Genomic DNA, 19,206 nt, shown 5'->3' with positions numbered 1-19,206 from the left:
AGTCCGATCAGTAAAACCGTTATATATTGTAGAGTTTACCCCGACCCCCATTAAATATTTCACTTTTTAAATGTGAAACTTTTACTTTTGTCTTCTTTTAACATACATTGTCTCACTGAATTTATTTTAAATGTGCAACACTTCTGATTACTAAGTTTTGATAGACACTGCAGTTCTTTTCTTAAAGTTGCCACAAACGTGTTGTTGTTGTTTTTGTATCTCTGCTGAGGCGTCCTTATGGATTTCTGTGAGTACAGCTGGAAAACACATTTAAGTTCTGGTAAAACCTGCAATCAAACTAGCAAAGTCTGTCTATAATTCAGAGACAGCATCATTTTAATGTTGATGGCACATGAGAACAGCAACAAGCACTGGTCCCCTGGATGATTTTGATATTTTACTGGAGAAAATTTGAAAACTGCACTTTGAGTGAATGCTGACGGTCATATTGTGGGAGATGCTCAGTTAAAGTTTTGGTGCAGTGGTTCCTTTTGGCTCAAAAAGCCTTCCCAATCTGGTCATGTTTAACATTTGTAAATGTTTATGTCTGTACAAATATTGAACCATGAAGGAAAATGTTGAACTTTTTACTGAAGTTATTGTATGAATGAAAGCAGCTGATTGTGAGCTATCCTTTAATCTCTGAGCTGCTTTTGTTTTCACTTTGTTTGTTTAACAAATCCTATGGTGGTTATTTTGCATGTCAGCCCTGCAGCTCCTTTCAGGAAAGAACGAACACGAAACACAGAACAGTAAACTGTGTGTATAGTAGTACACACTGAGAAAGAATATACGTCTGTTTGGCCACAACAAATTTCCCTGTATATGAAGTTATATGTAAAGTTTTCCTCTTTTGCAGGCTTGTGATTCGTCAGTGTTGGCTGTAGTGTTGCTGCGGCGGTCACGTTGTGGTTGTGGTTCAGGTCTCATCTTCTCAGGTTTCGTGCTGGCTCTCAGCGTTCGAAATGCCCAACTCTCCTGGATTCACACGCTCTAAATTTAGCTGCCTTAAAGTCAGACAGGACAGCACGGGAGACTTAAAACTCCTGAAACACAGAGACTCAACTTTTTGATATAAATGAAGCATTTCCTGTGCTCTGAAGCTCTCTTTTGGCCTCAGTGAAATTAAAGATTGTTGAGCTGTTGGACCAATGGGAAAATCAAAGTGTGGATTCACATGGAAAATGAAATTCATTGGGAATCAAGAGGCAGACATGTAATCTCAGACAACACCGATATTTCTCTGCAGGCTTGACCGAGGCTCCCGCAGAGATGAGACTCTACTTTTCTTTGTTAGTTGTCTTCAGTCTTTTTGGTAAGTCCAAAAAAATCCTTCCTGTTCTTCAACTTTAACTTTTGACTCTGAGAAACGATCAATGCTGGTGGCTGAAGTTTAGCTCTAATACATGAAAACCCTTTACTTTGACCGTAAAGTTCTCTTATTCTGGAAAGTTGAAAATGACTATAAACGCAATAAAACTAAAAAAGTTTACGAATTTAGTTTGTTGGACAAATATCATCAGATTCCTGATGATATTTGCACCAAAACAGTGATCTGACATTCACGGCGGCCTTTTCGATACAATGTTGCATAACTGTCTTCATAACTGTCTGTGACTGGTTACATTTATTCTTTAGTTTCTTCTTTTTTTGTTTATTGTATTTTACAAATAAACAAATCCTGTTTTATTTTTTTTATTTTTTGCATTGCATTGTATTTCATTTCTATTGTCTTTATTTACAAAAGATGATATAAGAATATCTGCATCTATCTGTAGCCCGCTGTCCTTCTTTTCAGCCTCTCATTTTTCTCCAACTGCAGTCACTGTGTTTTTCGTGGTGTTGACATGTAGAGTTTAATTAGAAATAAAAATACTCACTTATTGCTGTTTGCAGTAGCCGTCACACCTGCACACCTGCGTTTTCCGTCTGTGTGTTGTTGAAGTTGGGGCGGGGACGACAGAAACAGACCGGACGCTTCCTCAAAGAGACGCCTGTTCCTGTTCGATGCATCATTTGCATCCGGAAGGACTGAATGATGCGTCTGTTTTGTTTTTCTGAATACAAACAATGATGTGTTCAATGACGTTTGCACACATTTCTAGATTTGATGATAAGAAGAGAAGAAACACAGACAGATGTGTTTTTTAGAGCGACAACGTGCAGCATGAAAATTTCCTGGAGCTGAATCAGTCTGCTGACTCGTGTACGTGAGGGCTTTACTCACATACAGTTAATGCTACATGCAAAACATGTCTAACTTCCAGAGTTTTCAGCTTTTACGACTGTCTGTCTGATGATTACACTGTTTGTTTTTGCCTAAATGAACACTGACTGGACACATCATTAGGTACATTTTGTTAGTACTTTTGGCTTCAGAACTGCAGTAACTCTTTATGGCACTGATTCAACAAGGTACTGAAAACATTCCTCAGAGATTTGGGGCCAAATTAAAATGACAGCATAACACATTTGCTGTAGGTTGGTTATTAGACCAGGCAACATTTTTCCAGTCTTCTGTTGTGCAGTTTTGGGGAGATTGTGTGAATTGTAGCTTCAGCTTCCTGTTCTTAGCTGACAGGATTAACAGCCGGTGTGGACTTCTGCTGCTGTAGCTCGTCTGCTTTTGTACTTAGAGATGCTCTTCTGCAAACCTTGGTTCCAACAAGTGGTTATTTGAGTTTGTTGCTCTGGTCTGGCTCCTCCTGCGGCTCCTGGATATTTCCTGTTTCTCTGTAAATCTGAGAGATTAATCCACTTTTTTGGTCTTCATTCTGATGCTGAGATTCAGCAGGTCGCCTCAAACATGTCTTCATACATGGTAAATGCATTTAGTTCCTGCCACATGATTGGATGATTAGATATTTGTATTAGCGAGCAGTTCAGTAGGTCTACCTACAGTGGGGCAAAAAAGTATTTAGTCAGCCACCGATTGTGCAAGTTCCCCCACTTAAAATGATGACAGAGGTCAGTAATTTGCACCAGAGGTACACTTCAACTGTGAGAGACAGAATGTGAAAAAAAAAAAATCCATGAATTCACATGGTAGGATTTGTAAAGAATTTATTCGTAAATCAGGGTGGAAAATAAGTATTTGGTCAATAACAAAAATACAACTCAATACTTTGTAACATAACCTTTGTTGGCAATAACAGAGGTCAAACGTTTACTATAGGTCTTTACCAGGTTTGCACACACAGTAGCTGGTATTTTGGCCCATTCCTCCATGCAGATCTTCTCAAGAGCAGTGATGTTTTGGGGCTGTCGCCGAGCAACACGGACTTTCAACTCCCGCCACAGATTTTCTATGGGGTTGAGGTCTGGAGACTGGCTAGGCCACTCCAGGACTTTCAAATGCTTCTTACGGAGCCACTCCTTTGTTGCCCGGGCGGTGTGTTTTGGATCATTGTCATGTTGGAAGACCCAGCCTCGTTTCATCTTCAAAGTTCTCACTGATGGAAGGAGGTTTTGGCTCAAAATCTCACGATACTTGGCCCCATTCATTCTGTCCTTAACACGGATCAGTCGTCCTGTCCCCTTGGCAGAAAAACAGCCCCATAGCATGATGTTTCCACCCCCATGCTTCACAGTAGGTATGGTGTTCTTGGGATGCAACTCAGTATTCTTCTTCCTCCAAACACGACGAGTTGAGTTTATACCAAAAAGTTCTACTTTGGTTTCATCTGACCACATGACATTCTCCCAATCCTCTGCTGTATCATCCATGTGCTCTCTGGCAAACTTCAGACGGGCCTGGACATGCACTGGCTTCAGCAGCGGAACACGTCTGGCACTGCGGGATTTGATTCCCTGCCGTTGTAGTGTGTTACTGATGGTGACCTTTGTTACTTTGGTCCCAGCTCTCTGCAGGTCATTCACCAGGTCCCCCCGTGTGGTTCTGGGATCTTTGCTCACCGTTCTCATGATCATTTTGACCCCACGGGATGAGATCTTGCGTGGAGCCCCAGATCGAGGGAGATTATCAGTGGTCTTGTATGTCTTCCATTTTCTGATGATTGCTCCCACAGTTGATTTTTTCACACCAAGCTGCTTGCCTATTGTAGATTCACTCTTCCCAGTCTGGTGCAGGTCTACAATTCTTTTCCTGGTGTCCTTCGAAAGCTCTTTGGTCTTGGCCATGGCGGAGTTTGGAGTCTGACTGGTTGAGGCTGTGGACAGGTGTCTTTTGTACAGATGATGAGGTCAAACAGGTGCCATTCATACAGGTAACGAGTGGGGGACAGAAAAGCTTCTTACAGAAGACGTTACAGGTCTGTGAGAGCCAGGGATTTTCCTTGTTTGAGGTGACCAAATACTTATTTTCCACCCTGATTTACGAATAAATTCTTTACAAATCCTACCATGTGAATTCATGGATTTTTTTTTTCACATTCTGTCTCTCACAGTTGAAGTGTACCTCTGGTGCAAATTACTGACCTCTGTCATCATTTTAAGTGGGGGAACTTGCACAATCGGTGGCTGACTAAATACTTTTTTGCCCCACTGTAACAGAGTGTATGCAGGTGTTTTATTGATACGTGTGTGACTGTAATCTTCATGTGCAGGGCGATTAAAACTATTCTGGTCTGTTATGACATGATTTATGTCGCTTTTTCTTCTTATTGCAGCCTGTGTGCTAAATGATGTGATATGTGTGTGTAACTGGAAATACACGAGCTCTTTTATTTTGGGTATTTTTGCCTTTAGTTTTGTTCTTTGTCTCTCTACTTCTTGTTTAAGTAAAGTTTTGCTTGCTTGATAATTGTGACTGCCGACAGATTCATTCACAAAGTTCTGATTTATTTCTTCTCTTGTATTTTTTTTCTCTGTCTGCTTCTATTTTATATTTCTTCTCCTACTTCTTCTTCCCCTCGTCCTCTCTCTGCAGTGTCTCAGTGCCACGCCGGCTGTTCTGAGGTGGATTCTCTGACTGAGGCTGTGGCGGGACGAGGATTCCTGCTGGGCTGCATCTCCTGTAAGAGACGAGAGGAGGTCCCTGCACGAGCCACCGTAGACTGGCATTTCAAGCCTCTGGGAGAGGAGGAGTTCAGGCATGTAAGTTTTACAAAGTTCTCTAGTGACTCTTTTTATCGTTGATGTTTTTTCTTGTTTCTTGACACAAACATAAAAAGAGCAACACTGTTCTGGACCACTTTCTACAGAATAACAGCATCACTCACATCCAGCACAGTGTGGATGGAGTTTGCACCGGAGAACCCAGTGCGGGGAAAACACCTGCACCACTCTGTGTGGGCAAATAACTCCACAGACACAAACACCATGGCATAAATTACACAGTAAACTGCTGCCACCATGGATACGTGTTGGAAAATGGATGGAGGGATAGATGGATGAGTGGATGGAGGGATGAGGGATGGATGGGTGGATATATGAGGGATGGAGGGAGGGAAGATGAACTGTTTTATTTGTGTGTGTTTCTCCTTTGTTCATCTTAGATCAGCAATCCCCAACTCTTTTTGCACCACGGCCTTTAAGGTGTCGCAGATGAACACAACAAAATAAAACGATTAGCGGTACCAAAAAAAAGAAGATTTCTTCATAACACACAGGAAAAGACCCAGAGAAACCGAGTTAATGATAAAAACGATAAAAAACCATGAAAAACATACATTTCACACCTGAGCCTCAACTCTCACGGCCCGCTACTAAACGACTCACGGCCCAGTACCAGTCCATTGGCGGCGTGTCGGGAACCGCTGCCTTAGATGACTGATCACTGATTGGTGGAGCGTGTGAGGGTCCGTACATGTAAGCTCACATGTATCCCTTCAAACTTTTTTATTATGAAGTGTACCCCTTGTTAAGGGTTCAAATATTGAGGAGGAGAGTAAAAACAACCATGGTCCAGAAGTGCTCGGTCAAACAACTGATTTTAATGACCACACGCAGCGTGGGGAGATGTACAATCCAAAACACCAGCTGTAGATCTCCACCCAAAAAGACACTTCAGATTGCTTTTGATTCATCAGGGTTAACGCCCCCTCGTGCGTCATCAGATACAATACATGCATTCGTCAAATCAAAACCACAATGACTTTTAACACAGTTTGAAAAGAACATTGTCTCCGTCTCCACGGCAGCTGCTTCCTGTCCATCTTCTGACCCTCGCTTAGCAATTCTGCCCGCACAAAAATGCAGTTGCAAGCAAATATATCTGAACTCTCACCTAGAACATAAGCCTACCTACAGTGTGTGCAGGTGTGTGTCTCGACCTCACACAAACTTTGTCTTATGAGAAGAGAGGCCAATTCTCCTGTGCATAATAACCTAACTGAAACTATATCTGTAATATGTTGAATAAATGTTTTAATCAAGAACAGCTCCTCAAAGTAACTTTCACAAGCACGCTCTGTAAAAGCCTGCGCTTCCTGTCTACTTTGCACAGAGTGTACTCAGAGTTAGGCCTTTCTTTTATAACGCAATATAATCTACATATAAACATTTAAGATTATAGATTTAACTCAACAGTTTAACGTGGTTATAACTGCACCTGTAATAAAGGCTGACTGGGTGCCAATATGTTTAAACATCTGAAAACAATATCAATGCTGTAGATTGTGTTATTAATGTTATTACTGCAGTGGTAATGATGATGACCATGAACAATAGCAGCAAAATATTTCTCTAATCCCCACACCCTGACACATCTCTGACGAGTTTTTGGTCTCAGTCATTTGTTTAAAGTCCTACTGAATACATGGTGATATTTATTTGCTCAAAAGGACAATAAAGGAGGGGATGTTATAGAGCAGGCCTACCTTATTACCGATCAACTTATATGTGTCTATTTCATTATGTTCTATTCAAATATAAGTGAGGGAACAAGTATAACTAAATTCCCAGTTTTTAATTCTTTCCCTATCTCAGATTTTCCACTATGACCATCCTGTAGCTGACATCCTCCATGAAGACTTCAGCGAGCGCCTGGTATGGCGCGGGACACTAAATGATGACCTTCAGATGGGAACCGTGTATGTTAATAACGTCACCTTCAATGACACTGGGACGTATCGCTGCACCTTCCACCGTACCCTCTTCCTGCCGCTGTCTCCTGAGCTTGTCACTGTGGAGAAGGAGGTGGAGCTTAGTGTGGTGGCTGTAGGTAAGGAGGATGGATTTAAATCCTTCAGTTATACAAAATATTGTTGTTCCAAGCAGTGTTACAAAAGATCTTCTTCTCTATGCATGCTGGGCGGATAGAAGAGAAGCTAATATGGGAGAAATACGCCCCTGTTAGGCTTCTCTCTGAAGCTTCATTGTCAGTTCCTGTTTCCCAGCCAATCGCGAGCTGACTGATGTGATCTCGGAGATAATGATGTACGTGCTGATCACGTTCCTGCAGCTGTGGCTCATTGTGGTTCTGATCTACTGTTACAAGAAAATCTGGGACGAGCACGAAGCACGTCAAGCTAAAAAGGCTCAGGCTGGGTAAGTCACGTCTGTTGATCAGGTGATCTGTTCACAGGAAACAGGTCATTTTGGTTGTGTTGGTTTTATATCTAAAAACATTGTTGTGTCTCCTTCGTGCACTTGCAGACAGGGAGAATCTAAAGATAACTGTGACGGGGTGCAGCTGGACTAACATCAGCGGTGAGTTGCTGTATAAATTCTCTGTACACGGAAGAATGTCTTCCACTTTGATTTTTGTGATTGTATCTTTCATTTTTTATATCCATCAGATTGCTACACCACGATTCTGATGAAATGGAGCTCAGGCAGAAGATCAGAGCATTTTGTTCTTTGAGATGGACCTGCTCATTTACACCTTCATGTTTCTTTTTCTTTTGTGGACTCTGCTAGAGCGGCTTTGCATGATTACAATTCAAAATAATCCTTATTTATCTCATGCTGGACCTCGATGAAGCCTCTCAGATTGTCCTCTATGTTAAACAAGCTGTTTATTTCCCTTTTAAGGCATTTTTCTTCTGATTGGCTGCCCCTCATATGCAACAGATTTGAAAATGTGGGTGGAGCCTTTGCACCTGAGATGACCTTATTAGGGATATCCCCTCTCTCTTGTGTCATACAAACCCAAGAGTAGATAAATCTGAGTGTGGGCAGTCTGATGCCTGTGCTGTAATTTGTAATGCAAACATCTTCCACTGTAACATCGCATAAATGACAGGGGAAAAGGAAAACCTCCACTTTGAGTGGAGGTGAGTGTAGAGCTTCTTTAAGTTAAGGCTTAAAGGCCTTAAAGGTGTGAGTAACACCTTTAAATGACTAATGTTTATTATCTCATATTTACAAAGCATCTATTAATTCCTCATCCTGCATTACTTTAAAAACACTAAGCCTTCAATGAAGAGTTTGCGGTCAGCAATCTCCGAACTATGAAAGTGTTCGATTAAATTACTGCTTATTTGCCACAGGTGAGCTGTACACAAGTTACCCACTATACTCATTAGAGACTTACAAATTAGCAGTGACTCGAGAATATTCCTTCTCCATCAATAATTCCAGATGAATGTGGTCTGTTCTCCCTGTGTGCATTCTTACACCCCGGCCTAGCACGAGCTGGAGCAATACACAAGAAAAGCCACACTCCCTGCTCCCAAGGAAGTAGGACAACACGGCCTCGGTTTTACAGTGACTAGTGGTTTTATTAAACTCAAAAGGTAGCGAGCGTCAGGGTGGGCATTAAACAGAACTGACTTAATGAGAAAACCCAAAAGAAAATACAGGCCTCCCACCTGTCTCCTTAACTAAAACAGGAGAAAAGATACTCAAAGAAAACGGCTTCCCGCCCCTACAGCTACCAGGTCAACAATAGAGATCTTTTTACACTATTTACAATATCTGCAGCCTAGCTCTTCTTATCTAAGAAACCTCAGTCACACCACACACGGGGCTAAACACACAGCTTGGAAACAGGAAGTAGGCGGAGCTGCCGGTCCGGACAGGTCCAAATTTATACTCATTGGTCACTCGCCCTCCTTAAAGCGTGTCTTTGTTCTGTAGTCCTCCCCTTGCTCAGATGGCCCCGCCCCTCCCTGAGCCTGGTTCTGCCGGAGGTTTCTTCCTGTTAAAAGAGTTTTTCCTTCCCACTGTCGCCAAAGTGCTTGTTCATAGGGGGTCATGTGATTGTTGGGTTTTCCCTGGATTATTGGTTTTTATGGTACAATATAAAGTGCCTTGGGGCGACTGTTGTTGTGATTTGGCGCTGTATAAATAAATTTAGCTGAAAACAAGCTCATTCTTTGATTGGCACTTTGCCTACTTTCACACACACTCTGATGAATGATTTGGGATAAACTCAAGGTTCAGTGTCTTGCCTGAGGATAAGTGCAGGCTAGAGGAGCTGATGATCAGCTAGCCGAATGCATTTGATGTTTTCTGGTCACCACGTCGCTGCCAGTGTGGTGTAGGCCCGAGTCTTGTGTCACATGCTAAGATGGCACAAGCTAAGGTGAATCAGTCTTGTAACTGATTCAGTCGTAATTTCACAGTCTTGGAGGAGTAAATAGGAAGCATTGGAAAGGAGACTGTTGGTTATTAGCCCATTAGTTGTTTTAAAGTGCAGGTTCTCAAAGTGAGGCCCGCTGACTCAGAGCTGAACATCTTGTAACGGCTCACAGTAGGGAGTAGGAGAGAGCACACTTTACCTCCATTCATCTGCAATTCAAGTCAGAATGTATGAAACATTAGAACAAAATGAGACGAGAGCATTTTTTCTTTATTTCAACTATTTATGGGTATAGTTTTGTATTTAATATAAATTTTTCTGTTATCACTAATTATTGTTAATTTTCCCACCAAGAGCCTTGTGGGGAACTTTATTTCAGCCTATTCACAGTTCTGATGATTGGAAGCAAATAATTGAATTTTAAGAGGATGTTTACAAAATTACACTGCAGAACAGCATTCTGGGTAATGCTAGCTAGTCAGCTAACACTGTGCAGTGTGAAGAACAGTGAGGAGGTGGAGGCTGGACTGGTGGAGGGAAGACAGCAGAGACCAGCAAAAGCAAAACGACGCCATTAAATACTCTTTGTGTTAACTCTGGTTTAAAAGCACACACAGTAACATCCAAATCAAATCAATTTATTTATATAGCACTTTTCACAGGATAAAAACCACAAAGTGCTTCACAGTAATAGAAAACAGAAATACATAAAATACATTAATAATAAAACACAGCACAAATCTAATTAAAAGCCAATCTAAATAAATGAGTCTTAAGTTGTTTTTTAAAAGAATAAATACAATCAAGGCAACGTAATGATGGAGGGAGAGACTTCCACAACCTGGGGGCCACCGCTCTAAAAGATCTGTCTCCTCTGGTTTTAAAACGAGTTCGTGGGACTACCAACAGCCTTTGATTAGATGATCTCAGGCTGCGAGAGGGAGCGCAGGGTTCTAAAAGATCAGAAATGTAGGCAGGGGCATCACAATTCAAAGCTTTAAAAGTCAGTACCAAGATTTTAAAATGAATTCTAAAATGTACTGGAAGCCAGTGTAATGAACGCAACACTGGTGTAATGTGCTCTCTTTTTCGTGTCTTAGTTAAAAGCCTTGCAGCAGCATTCTGGACTAACTGGAGACGGTCAAGATTCCTTTTGCTCAAACAAAGAAAAAGGCTGTTACAATAATCTAAGCGAGAAGAAATAAAAGCATGAATAACCATTTCTAACTCAGACTTAGACAGCAAACTTCGCAGTTTGGAGATGTTTCTTAGCTGAAAAAGGCAGTTCCTAATTAACTGGCGAGAGTGTTGTTCTAGGGACATGGCAGAATCAAAGATCACACCAAGGTACCTGAGGCTCAGGTGAACAGATGAGCCAAGAGAACCAAGATGCTGTTTGATTAGAGATATCTGGTTGTCGGGGGCAATAATTAATGTTTCTGACTTCTCAGAGTTCAACTGTAAGTAGTTGTCACCAAGCCACTGTTCAATGGAAGCTAAACATGTAATTAAAGAGGACAGTTTATGGACTTCCATCGGCTTAAAAGAGCAATAGAGCTGAATATCATCAGCATAGAAGTGATAAGACACCTCAGGGAACTAATTAGACAAAGTAGACAAAGGTTGTACGATCATATTTTTGTTAATATTTGTCCACTGTTTTTGCTACACTTACTGTTTCTAAACACACACACATGTGTGTATTTATATCCTTGTATCGTCTCATTGATAATGCTTTCCCTAGCCGCTTACCCTGACCCTAAACCTGACCATAACCTAATTGTAACCCTGACACTAAAACCACATTTTGAGTCTAAAAATGCCTTCAAACTCGAGGACTGGGATTTTGGTCCCCACGATGGCTGTTTGTCCCCACAAGTATAGTAAACTATCCATCTTTGGTCCCCATGAAGATGTTAAAACCCGTCCACACACACACAGTGGTGAGGGGACATTTGGAGGTGACTGTGCTGTAACTCAATCTAGTCTGAGCTGTGCTGCAGACGATCCAAACTGCCTCCGGTCTGAAAGCAGCTTTGTTCTTCCTGCTCGCAGCCCGGCGCCGTCCCTGCAGCAACACACACTCCTCTGCAACACAACCCGGCCGAGCACATACACATCAGACAAGCTGCTGTCCGGATGCTCAGAGTAGCATGGATGACGATCCTATGAGCACTGAAATGTTCATATCTGACTCATGATACATAATGAAAGTAGTGACGTTGTACTGGGTAACGCTGCCTAAACAAGGCCTGATGTAAAGACAATAATCTTCCTGCAAAGCTGCTGCTTGGACCAGCACAGGGGAGTGAAATGAGGACACCCCTGCTGCCTTTGACCTTGCCCTGTGACCTCCTGGTTTCATTAAACGTGTTGACATGTCGAGCATGTTTATGGGTGAGGACTGAGCATTAATACTCAGGGTTCAGCGACGAGCTGCTTCTTTCCTCGCTGGAGACGCACGGGTTGATGTGAGTCCGCGTCCTTCTCAGGTAAGTTTTTCTCTCTAATGCATGAAGATTCAGTCAGGATGTGTGTGCACGATGAAATCTCTAAACATCAGTAACGATAAGACAAACTCGATCATCATCCCCCGAGAATGCGAGAACCCTGATATTGATTTGAAAAATGTGAGCTGCCTCTCAGATTACACCTGATTACACCAATCTCAGGTGAACGGGCTAAAAACTGTAACTAGACCTCTCAGGTTAAGATGATCAGTTTTTTTTATCACAAATTTTCTTCTGATGATTAAATATGTAAATGAGCCATTGAGTATTTAAATCTTTTCACAACATATTTCTTCATACTGCATAAAGTCACATTGAAGTGAGTGTTTTTGATGGGCTGCTGCACAAGGGAACAAGAACTAAGCTGAGGGGCTGAAAGATTGGAGAGTCGTGCAGAAACATTGGGACAAGTTTTACTTTATAATAATAATAATAATTTATTTATTTATAATAATAATAATTTTATAATATATATTATATATATATGTATATTTAATAATCATTTTAATAATACATCATCATATAATAATAGATTTATGTTTTCAAATCTGCCAAATAATAAGCAAGTAAAGCTGAACGGCTCCTCGTATGTGAGGCCCCACTGGGACGACAACCCACAGAGACATCCTGCAGAGGTTGTGTCTCTGCGGTGTCCCTCTGGAAGAGCTGGAGAAGGTGGCGGGGAGCGGAAGGCCTGAGCGTCTCTGCATGACCCCGACCAGAGAAGCAACAGAAAATAGATGGATGGAGTGCAAGTAATATACAGTCTCTGCAAAACATGCAAATACTTATATAAAGTAAAAGTATATTAAAATGTACTTTTACTTGAATAAATCTACTGTTCAAAATCTGAAAAATCAAGTGAAAAATTGTACAAAATTAAAAGCTTTTTAGAAATATATTGATTGGTTGTAAAGACTTGAAAACTGAAAAATCGCTGTGGGAATCACGACTCCTCTGAACGACTCACTCAGAATTTTTAAACATGAGTTTTTAAAATCACTCCACAAATGAAAAATTACTCCCAAACAATCTCACTGTGTTATTAGGATACAATGTTGTAAAATTCATGGTTCTCAAACAAAAATGATGAAAAGGCCGTCATAGATTTGTACTGTGGAAATCAAATAATGACTGTACGTGTAAAAAATGACATAAAACAGATTCTGCACTTAGACTAAGGAAGCTCTTTTGTATTGAAATTACATACAGTGATATATATAACATTATAAAAAAGTATATATAGTTAAATCTTCTGATTTGCACACATTCCAAGTGGACTAATGTATGTAAATGTTTTTGTACATCTCTGAAAGATGACATGGTTTCAAAGCAAAAATTAACCGCATGTGAGAGACTAAGCTCTCCTGAAGTTCATTTGTCGTGTACCAGAGGCATATATCGCATTTCTAAATAACTGCATTTCTCTATAAATTTATCTTTTATCCTAGTTGCAGTTTGCTGAGTGCCCAGCAGAGGTCAGCCATGTCCCACATCAACAGTACCGAGCTGCAGTCTCTCCTTCTCTCCGTCCTGCAGCACTGCCTCAACAGCACGAGCTTTCTGTCTCCTGCAGGGCCTGCTGAGAACTTCACTACCCAGCAGGCCGTGCAGCACGCGGCTGCAGGCAGAGCCCACACTGAGTCTCAGGGAATCATGTACATCCTGCTGCTGGTGGGCATGTTCAGCTTCTTCACGTTCGGTATCATGCTCAGCTACATTCGCTCAAAGAAGCTGGAGAGCTCTCACGACCCGTACCACCAGTACATCGCCCACGACTGGAACGCGGCCACGGCGCCGTCCAGGGCTGTCGCTCAGGCTCTGCGCAGGGTGGCCACGGGTGATGGAGCGGGCAGCAAGGAGCCCGTCATCATCTGCAATCCTGCGATGCAGGAGCAGCTGACGGACTAAACGAAGACATTCAATGACTCAAATAATTTAAATCGCAACACTCTCCACATTTAATTTGATCACATTAACCAAATGTTACAGTGTCAGGTTTGCATTTAAGTGATTTCACAGAAATAACTCCAACAGTTCCTCACACTTTGCACTCTGATTCTGATTTCTTTTAAACTTTTATCTGACAGGAAACACCTGCAGCTCTGAGCTGGGCTCTGATTGGCTGAGCACTAAACAAACATGAAAGTCTGGATCAATCTATCAGCTCTGCAGCTTAATGCAACAAACAAGGACATGGTGTGGTATACGGCTGCCACGATAAGTCGACTAGTCACGATTACGTCGACTATCAAAATCGTCGACGACTGATTTAATAGTCGATGCGTCATTTGAAACTTTGTAAGATCCCAAAAGACGCAGGAATAAGTAGTAGGATTTAGGAGTGTAATAACGGACTGAAACAGAAGATGGCAGCACTGCATGTACAAGGATGCCAGCTGCCGTTAAACCCCGAAGAAGAAGAAGAAGCTGTGTCCCAGAATTCATAGCGCGGCCCAGCTCAGTTGTCAACAATGGCGGCAGCTAGTTAGTTTTAAAATTACTCTTATTATTCTTTCTGGGTCACAAAATAAACGTTTAACATATTTTCAGGCGAGAATGTAGCTGTGTAAACCTCAAATATCTGCTCAGTTTATCAAGACGCCACATATTTTCAAAAGCGCTCCGACGTTTTTGGAGACGTCTGTTACCAACTAGCTCGATAGCTAGCCGGGCGCTAGGCTCACTAGAGCCGTGAGAACACCGGACTCCCGGCAAATCGTTTTCAAACCCACTGTCGTGTTTCGCTACTCAGGTTAAACATGATATATAAGTCACTTAGATAACTTAAAAATGTTATTGTTTGGCTTTTTTTTAGTATTTTATTTGTTCCTGAGTAAATCGGTTTGGCTGAGATTAAAGTTATAGTTTTTACACAGCTGAATAAACGTCAAGCAGACAGCTGATTATCAGAAGTGTGAGATGCTCGAGAATTTACTCCGGTGTCCTGTTATATTTTAGATAGCAAGGAGTTTATTAAACTTCACCGAAACAATCTGCAAACTTCATTAAAATTTAATAAACTATCATCTTGTCTTTATTTTTAGTTAGCACATACCTTAAACACTTAAAGCTGTAAGCTAATGATAGTTATATAAGAGCAGATGCTGCTGGTGCAATAAGCTGTACGTTTTATGTCCAATGGATGATGATCTGATTAGTCGACTAATCGCAAAAATAATCGGTGATTAGTCGACTATCAAAATAATCGTTTGTGGCAGCCCTAGTGTGGTACACGATCAACCAAACCAAGGACCAATCCACAATGATGAGCCTTTATTAAAGTTTAAAACCTTAACTTTCCCTACATCACCTTACATACCACCTATCTATTAGCTATTAGCTATACCAGGTGTCCACCACCTTTGGACTGGAAGATGCTTTCACCTCCTCACCACGAGGAGGGAAAAGCATCAAGTCAAGAATGGACCGTTTAATCTTTTTGTTATTCAGCTGGATGAAGCTGGGCACTTAAAGTACTCATGGTGAACTTTTTAATTCAGAAACAGTTTAAAATCCTTCAAACCAAAGTATCTGATTGGTCAGTGAATGAGGGTTTTTATGTTCTGTTTTTACCAGTATAACCAGTATAACCATGACCTGATGTGACGTTCTACCTGAAGATGCTTTGTACTTCAGGCCTCTGAACAGAAATCTATGAGAAACATTCCCAACAGCAAAGCTGATGTTAGAAACATAACTTCCAGGGAAAATTAAAGATTTTAAATGCTTCTTTTGGGCAGAGTCAGCTGATTTGACCTGTGATTGTGCACATTCAGTGTTTATGTCCTGGTGACCACTGAAATTACTGTAATAATTTAATAACTCAGATGTAGCTTCAGTGCCTTCAGGCAGACCTTTGGTGCTGGTTAAATTAAAAAACACAATTGTTGTTGTTGTTTTTTTATCGGAGCAAATTCTGCATCCACGACACGAGTCCGTGTTTTCTGTTCTTCGTCATCGCAGCGGCGTTGGCTCGTTTCTTCTCCTCCTTCCTCCTCTCGCGCTCCCTCTCTCTCTCCGTTTGCTGCTGCAGTCGGCGTTGGCGAGCTCCTTTCACGGCACACTCGATCTCTCGGGACAAACTGAAGTGAACCATCTGCATGCTGAGCATCGGCACGATCAGGTTATAATTGTCTACCAGCTTGTTCAGTTTGACTAGCTCCTCCTCCACTGACGCACACAGCTCCTCCCACTCCCGGCTTTCTCTGGGAGTCACGGGGTCACTGAGCCGGGCCCGCCCGTCCAGCAGCCTGTTTCGGATCTGAGCGGTGGCCTCTCTGATGTCGCGCTGCGTGACAACCCAAGGGGGCTGGTAACCGTTGTCTATGAGGATGCGGTTCAGGTTGTGGGTCATGGGGTCGGCGTAGGGATTGTGCTCAAACTTGTTGAGGGGCTTTCCGGCGCCGCTCAGGTTCCTGAAGTCTCCGCGGGCCATCGACTCCTGAATCAGATCCTCCACGAGCCGCTCCACCGCCTGGGTGATCTTGATTTTGCGGCTGCGCTGGCGCATGTCTCGTTCCACCAGCGCCCCCTCGCCCGCCGCCGCCCTCTCGTGCTCCAGCTGTCGGTAGTTTAAAACCTGCTCAGATGCCCGGTCGACACGAATCTGACGGTACTGACGCTCACGCTGGCTGGGCGTGCCTGTGCCCACGCCCTCGTAGCTGAGGTAGTGTCTGTGCTGGAGTGCTGCACCTCTGGACTTATCCTCATCTTCATCTTCAGCTTCCTTCTCTCCGCTCAGCTGCTTGACTTTGCTCTGATGCGCCAGCACGGCACGGTATGCCTCCTCGACCCGAGCAAACAGCACCGCGTCTGCGGTTGGCGCCCCTGAGTCAGGGTGGTAGAGCTTGGCGAGACGCAGGTAGGCCTCTTTCACCTGCACAGGACTGCTGCTGCCCTCGTCAGGCAGCTGCAGAAGCCGGTAGCTCTCCCGCAGGCTGCGGCTGATTCGAGGACCAGAGCTCAGCGATCGGACCGACTGAGACCAGATGAGCAGAAGGCGTCGATGATAGCAGGCGCCGCAGGAAACCAGGAGGCGGAGAGTGAAACTCATCTCCAGCACACTCCTGCTGACACAGAAGGAAAAGATTCAGTTACATGTTGAGCATGTTGTGGCTGTGTACTGTCACCAGGGTTCAGTGTGAAGAATAATGAGTCATAATAATTTAGATTTGTAAAGCACCTTTCAAGAAACTCAGAGACACTTTACAAAAGAACTCTAGAAGCTGAAAGTGTTGTTGAAAAAGTGAGTTTTAAATAATTACCTAAAAATGCCAATTGATTCAAATCGGTAGGAACTGTTTAATTAATAATGATATAATTCAATTAGTTCAATTCAATTAAAAAACATTTATTTATTTCCGCATATATTTGGATTTGGGTTACATGGCTGACGCCATGTTTCAGTGATTTTGTGCTTGTTCACCTGGATCACCACCTTGTCTGGAGCAGATCTACAAGTTATGGTGATGCACATGAGAAACAAATGAACCACCTTTGTAACACTGACAACCGAGCTAAACGCTGAAGTTACCTGGACGAGCCACAGTCCTGCTTCATATTTCAGACTTCTGGTGAGGCAATGAGTTACTCAGTTATAGATGCGTTTTTACCCAAAGACAAGCCTGCCACAAACGTTGAAAGTCTACATGGAGTTTGTTTCAAAGCCGCACTTCACTAATGTTTGTGAACAAGATCTTTACTGTGTCTGAAAACAGCTGTAACAGGAAATAACATCACAGCTTCACCTGAAAGAAGGGCTCGATGTTGCGTTTATTGCATTGGTTGTATGAGTTTATTTTATTAAGATTGTCTATTTAAATCTGGCAGAGAAATAATATAAAGGCCACATATGCAGAAATGATACAGTGAAACTGACGGATGTTGGATGATAAATGAGGCCATTCATATAACTCTAACATACTTTATACAATATACATGCATAAATACAAAGAGTGCTGTAAAACTTCCTAACTCTGCATATATTCATAATTAAACAAACAAAGACAGCATGCACTGGTCTTAGCACTTCCACTGCAGCCTCTGAATCCTTATAACAGTGTTGGAGGTGTTAACGAGAAAGGGAGGTCCTCACACAATAACCAAGTGAGCATAAAATGCAAATTAGCCGTTATTTAATAGTTTAGAGCAGCTCGAAGTCTTCTGTCAGCCAACAGCTGAGATCAGTGTGCGGAGGAGGAGAGGCTACCAGCCAGAATAACTGCTAGCAGCTATTTTACAACTAAACATCGCGTTAATGGAGACTGATTTAAAACATTTAGACCCCAAAACTGAACGAAAACCAGACCTGTTTATTCACCAGAACACGTTATAACACTGCATGACCCACGGCCTCGCACAGAGAGAAGACAGGTCACCCGTTTGTTGTTAGTAGTGGATCTTCTTCTTCTTCTTCTTCTTCTTCTTCTTCTGCTTCCTCAAAGGTTGCGATATCTCTGTATTCCTCCCTGCGATAGCGCCCTCTGTCGACCCAGAGACGACCAGCAGCGGCTTCGTGTTATTGTACAGTAAGTGGCTGCAGTTCAGCCAGCGGCCAGCAGGGGGCGCACGGGACACTTCTCCATGAAAGGCTGTGGAACTAAACGACCTGCCCTGCTTTAAGAAAAAAAACAAAACACTCACACACTATAATGTGTCAGAATTAAAATGCATTTATTTTTAATTACAGTGAAGCATTCTATCAAAAACATGATGAAATTTATCAAACGAATAAAGTTAACCCAATAAATTGAGTTCATTGGGTTTGGATAGTCCCCTTATGTTTCCTGTTCTTAGTTGTTAAACATTATGTGCTACATTTCTGCTTCTCGTTGCTGCTCCAGCAAACCACAGGTCTTCCTGTCTAATGACAAACAATTAGTAAAGGAAGACACACACTGCATATGATTTACAATATCTTTAATGAGTTACAACCAGAAAGAAATATACATCTGGTTAGTTTGTGAATGCATATCTGAGAATGTGATGTGAAGCGTTTTACTGAAAGTTAATGAAAAAGCCTATTATTTAAATTCTGTTTAGCTGCTGTTTTGGGGAGTGAAAATGTTGATTAAAAGGAGACATCAGATTTGAGGATCAGCCCTAAATAACAGTGCCAAAAGAGGCCAAGGGGCACCGCTATAGGCACTTTTTTTTACAAACCTTAAAATAAACCCCAGAAAGATCAGAGAGAGCGAGAGAGAGAGAGAGATGGAACTAGTTTCTCACACTGAGAAAAAATAAGTTGCATTAAACCACAGACAAGCT

General features: G+C 42.2%; 3 protein-coding genes across 3 annotated transcripts; 2 read left to right on the top strand and 1 right to left on the bottom strand.

The window, feature by feature from the left end:
- The first annotated feature begins 974 nt into the window (after positions 1 to 974).
- On the top strand, positions 975 to 8,267 carry si:ch211-225p5.8 (sodium channel regulatory subunit beta-1). The gene is made up of 6 exons (XM_006809254.3): positions 975 to 1,315; positions 4,889 to 5,055; positions 6,889 to 7,123; positions 7,299 to 7,449; positions 7,558 to 7,611; positions 7,701 to 8,267. The coding sequence occupies exons 1-5, from the start codon at positions 1,273 to 1,275 to the stop codon at positions 7,601 to 7,603; spliced, it is 642 nt and encodes a 213-aa protein (XP_006809317.2). The 5' UTR covers positions 975 to 1,272; the 3' UTR covers positions 7,604 to 7,611; positions 7,701 to 8,267.
- Positions 8,268 to 11,859: 3,592 nt separating this feature from the next.
- Positions 11,860 to 14,388, top strand: LOC148100715 (uncharacterized). The gene is made up of 2 exons (XM_087848532.1): positions 11,860 to 11,919; positions 13,389 to 14,388. The coding sequence occupies exon 2, from the start codon at positions 13,423 to 13,425 to the stop codon at positions 13,846 to 13,848; it is 426 nt and encodes a 141-aa protein (XP_087704658.1). The 5' UTR covers positions 11,860 to 11,919; positions 13,389 to 13,422; the 3' UTR covers positions 13,849 to 14,388.
- Positions 13,875 to 18,369, bottom strand: dnajc28 (DnaJ (Hsp40) homolog, subfamily C, member 28). The gene is made up of 2 exons (XM_087848531.1): positions 18,248 to 18,369; positions 13,875 to 17,006 (listed from the first exon to the last, which is right to left on the bottom strand). Exon 2 carries the CDS (start codon positions 16,991 to 16,993, stop codon positions 15,842 to 15,844), a length of 1,152 nt encoding a protein of 383 aa, XP_087704657.1. The 5' UTR covers positions 16,994 to 17,006; positions 18,248 to 18,369; the 3' UTR covers positions 13,875 to 15,841.
- Between the last annotated feature and the right edge of the window lie 837 nt (positions 18,370 to 19,206).

Source organism: Neolamprologus brichardi, chromosome 11 (genome assembly GCF_056152115.1).
Source record: "Neolamprologus brichardi isolate AB-2024 chromosome 11, ASM5615211v1, whole genome shotgun sequence".
NCBI lineage: Eukaryota > Metazoa > Chordata > Actinopteri > Cichliformes > Cichlidae > Neolamprologus > Neolamprologus brichardi.
The sequence above is the reverse complement of the archived record's forward strand: the minus strand, read 5'-3'. Positions and strand labels throughout refer to the sequence as shown.

Bases quoted from the DNA above. Each gene is read 5' to 3' on its own strand.
- dnajc28 (XM_087848531.1), bottom strand. From the start codon at position 16,993: ATGAGTTTCACTCTCCGCCTCCTGGTTTCCTGCGGCGCCTGCTATCAT.
- LOC148100715 (XM_087848532.1), top strand. From the start codon at position 13,423: ATGTCCCACATCAACAGTACCGAGCTGCAGTCTCTCCTTCTCTCCGTC.
- si:ch211-225p5.8 (XM_006809254.3), top strand. From the start codon at position 1,273: ATGAGACTCTACTTTTCTTTGTTAGTTGTCTTCAGTCTTTTTG. The intron at 1,316-4,888 runs GTAAGTCCAAAA...CTCTCTCTGCAG, and splicing joins AGTTGTCTTCAGTCTTTTTG to TGTCTCAGTGCCACGCCGGC. The intron at 7,450-7,557 runs GTAAGTCACGTC...GTGCACTTGCAG, and splicing joins GCTAAAAAGGCTCAGGCTGG to ACAGGGAGAATCTAAAGATA.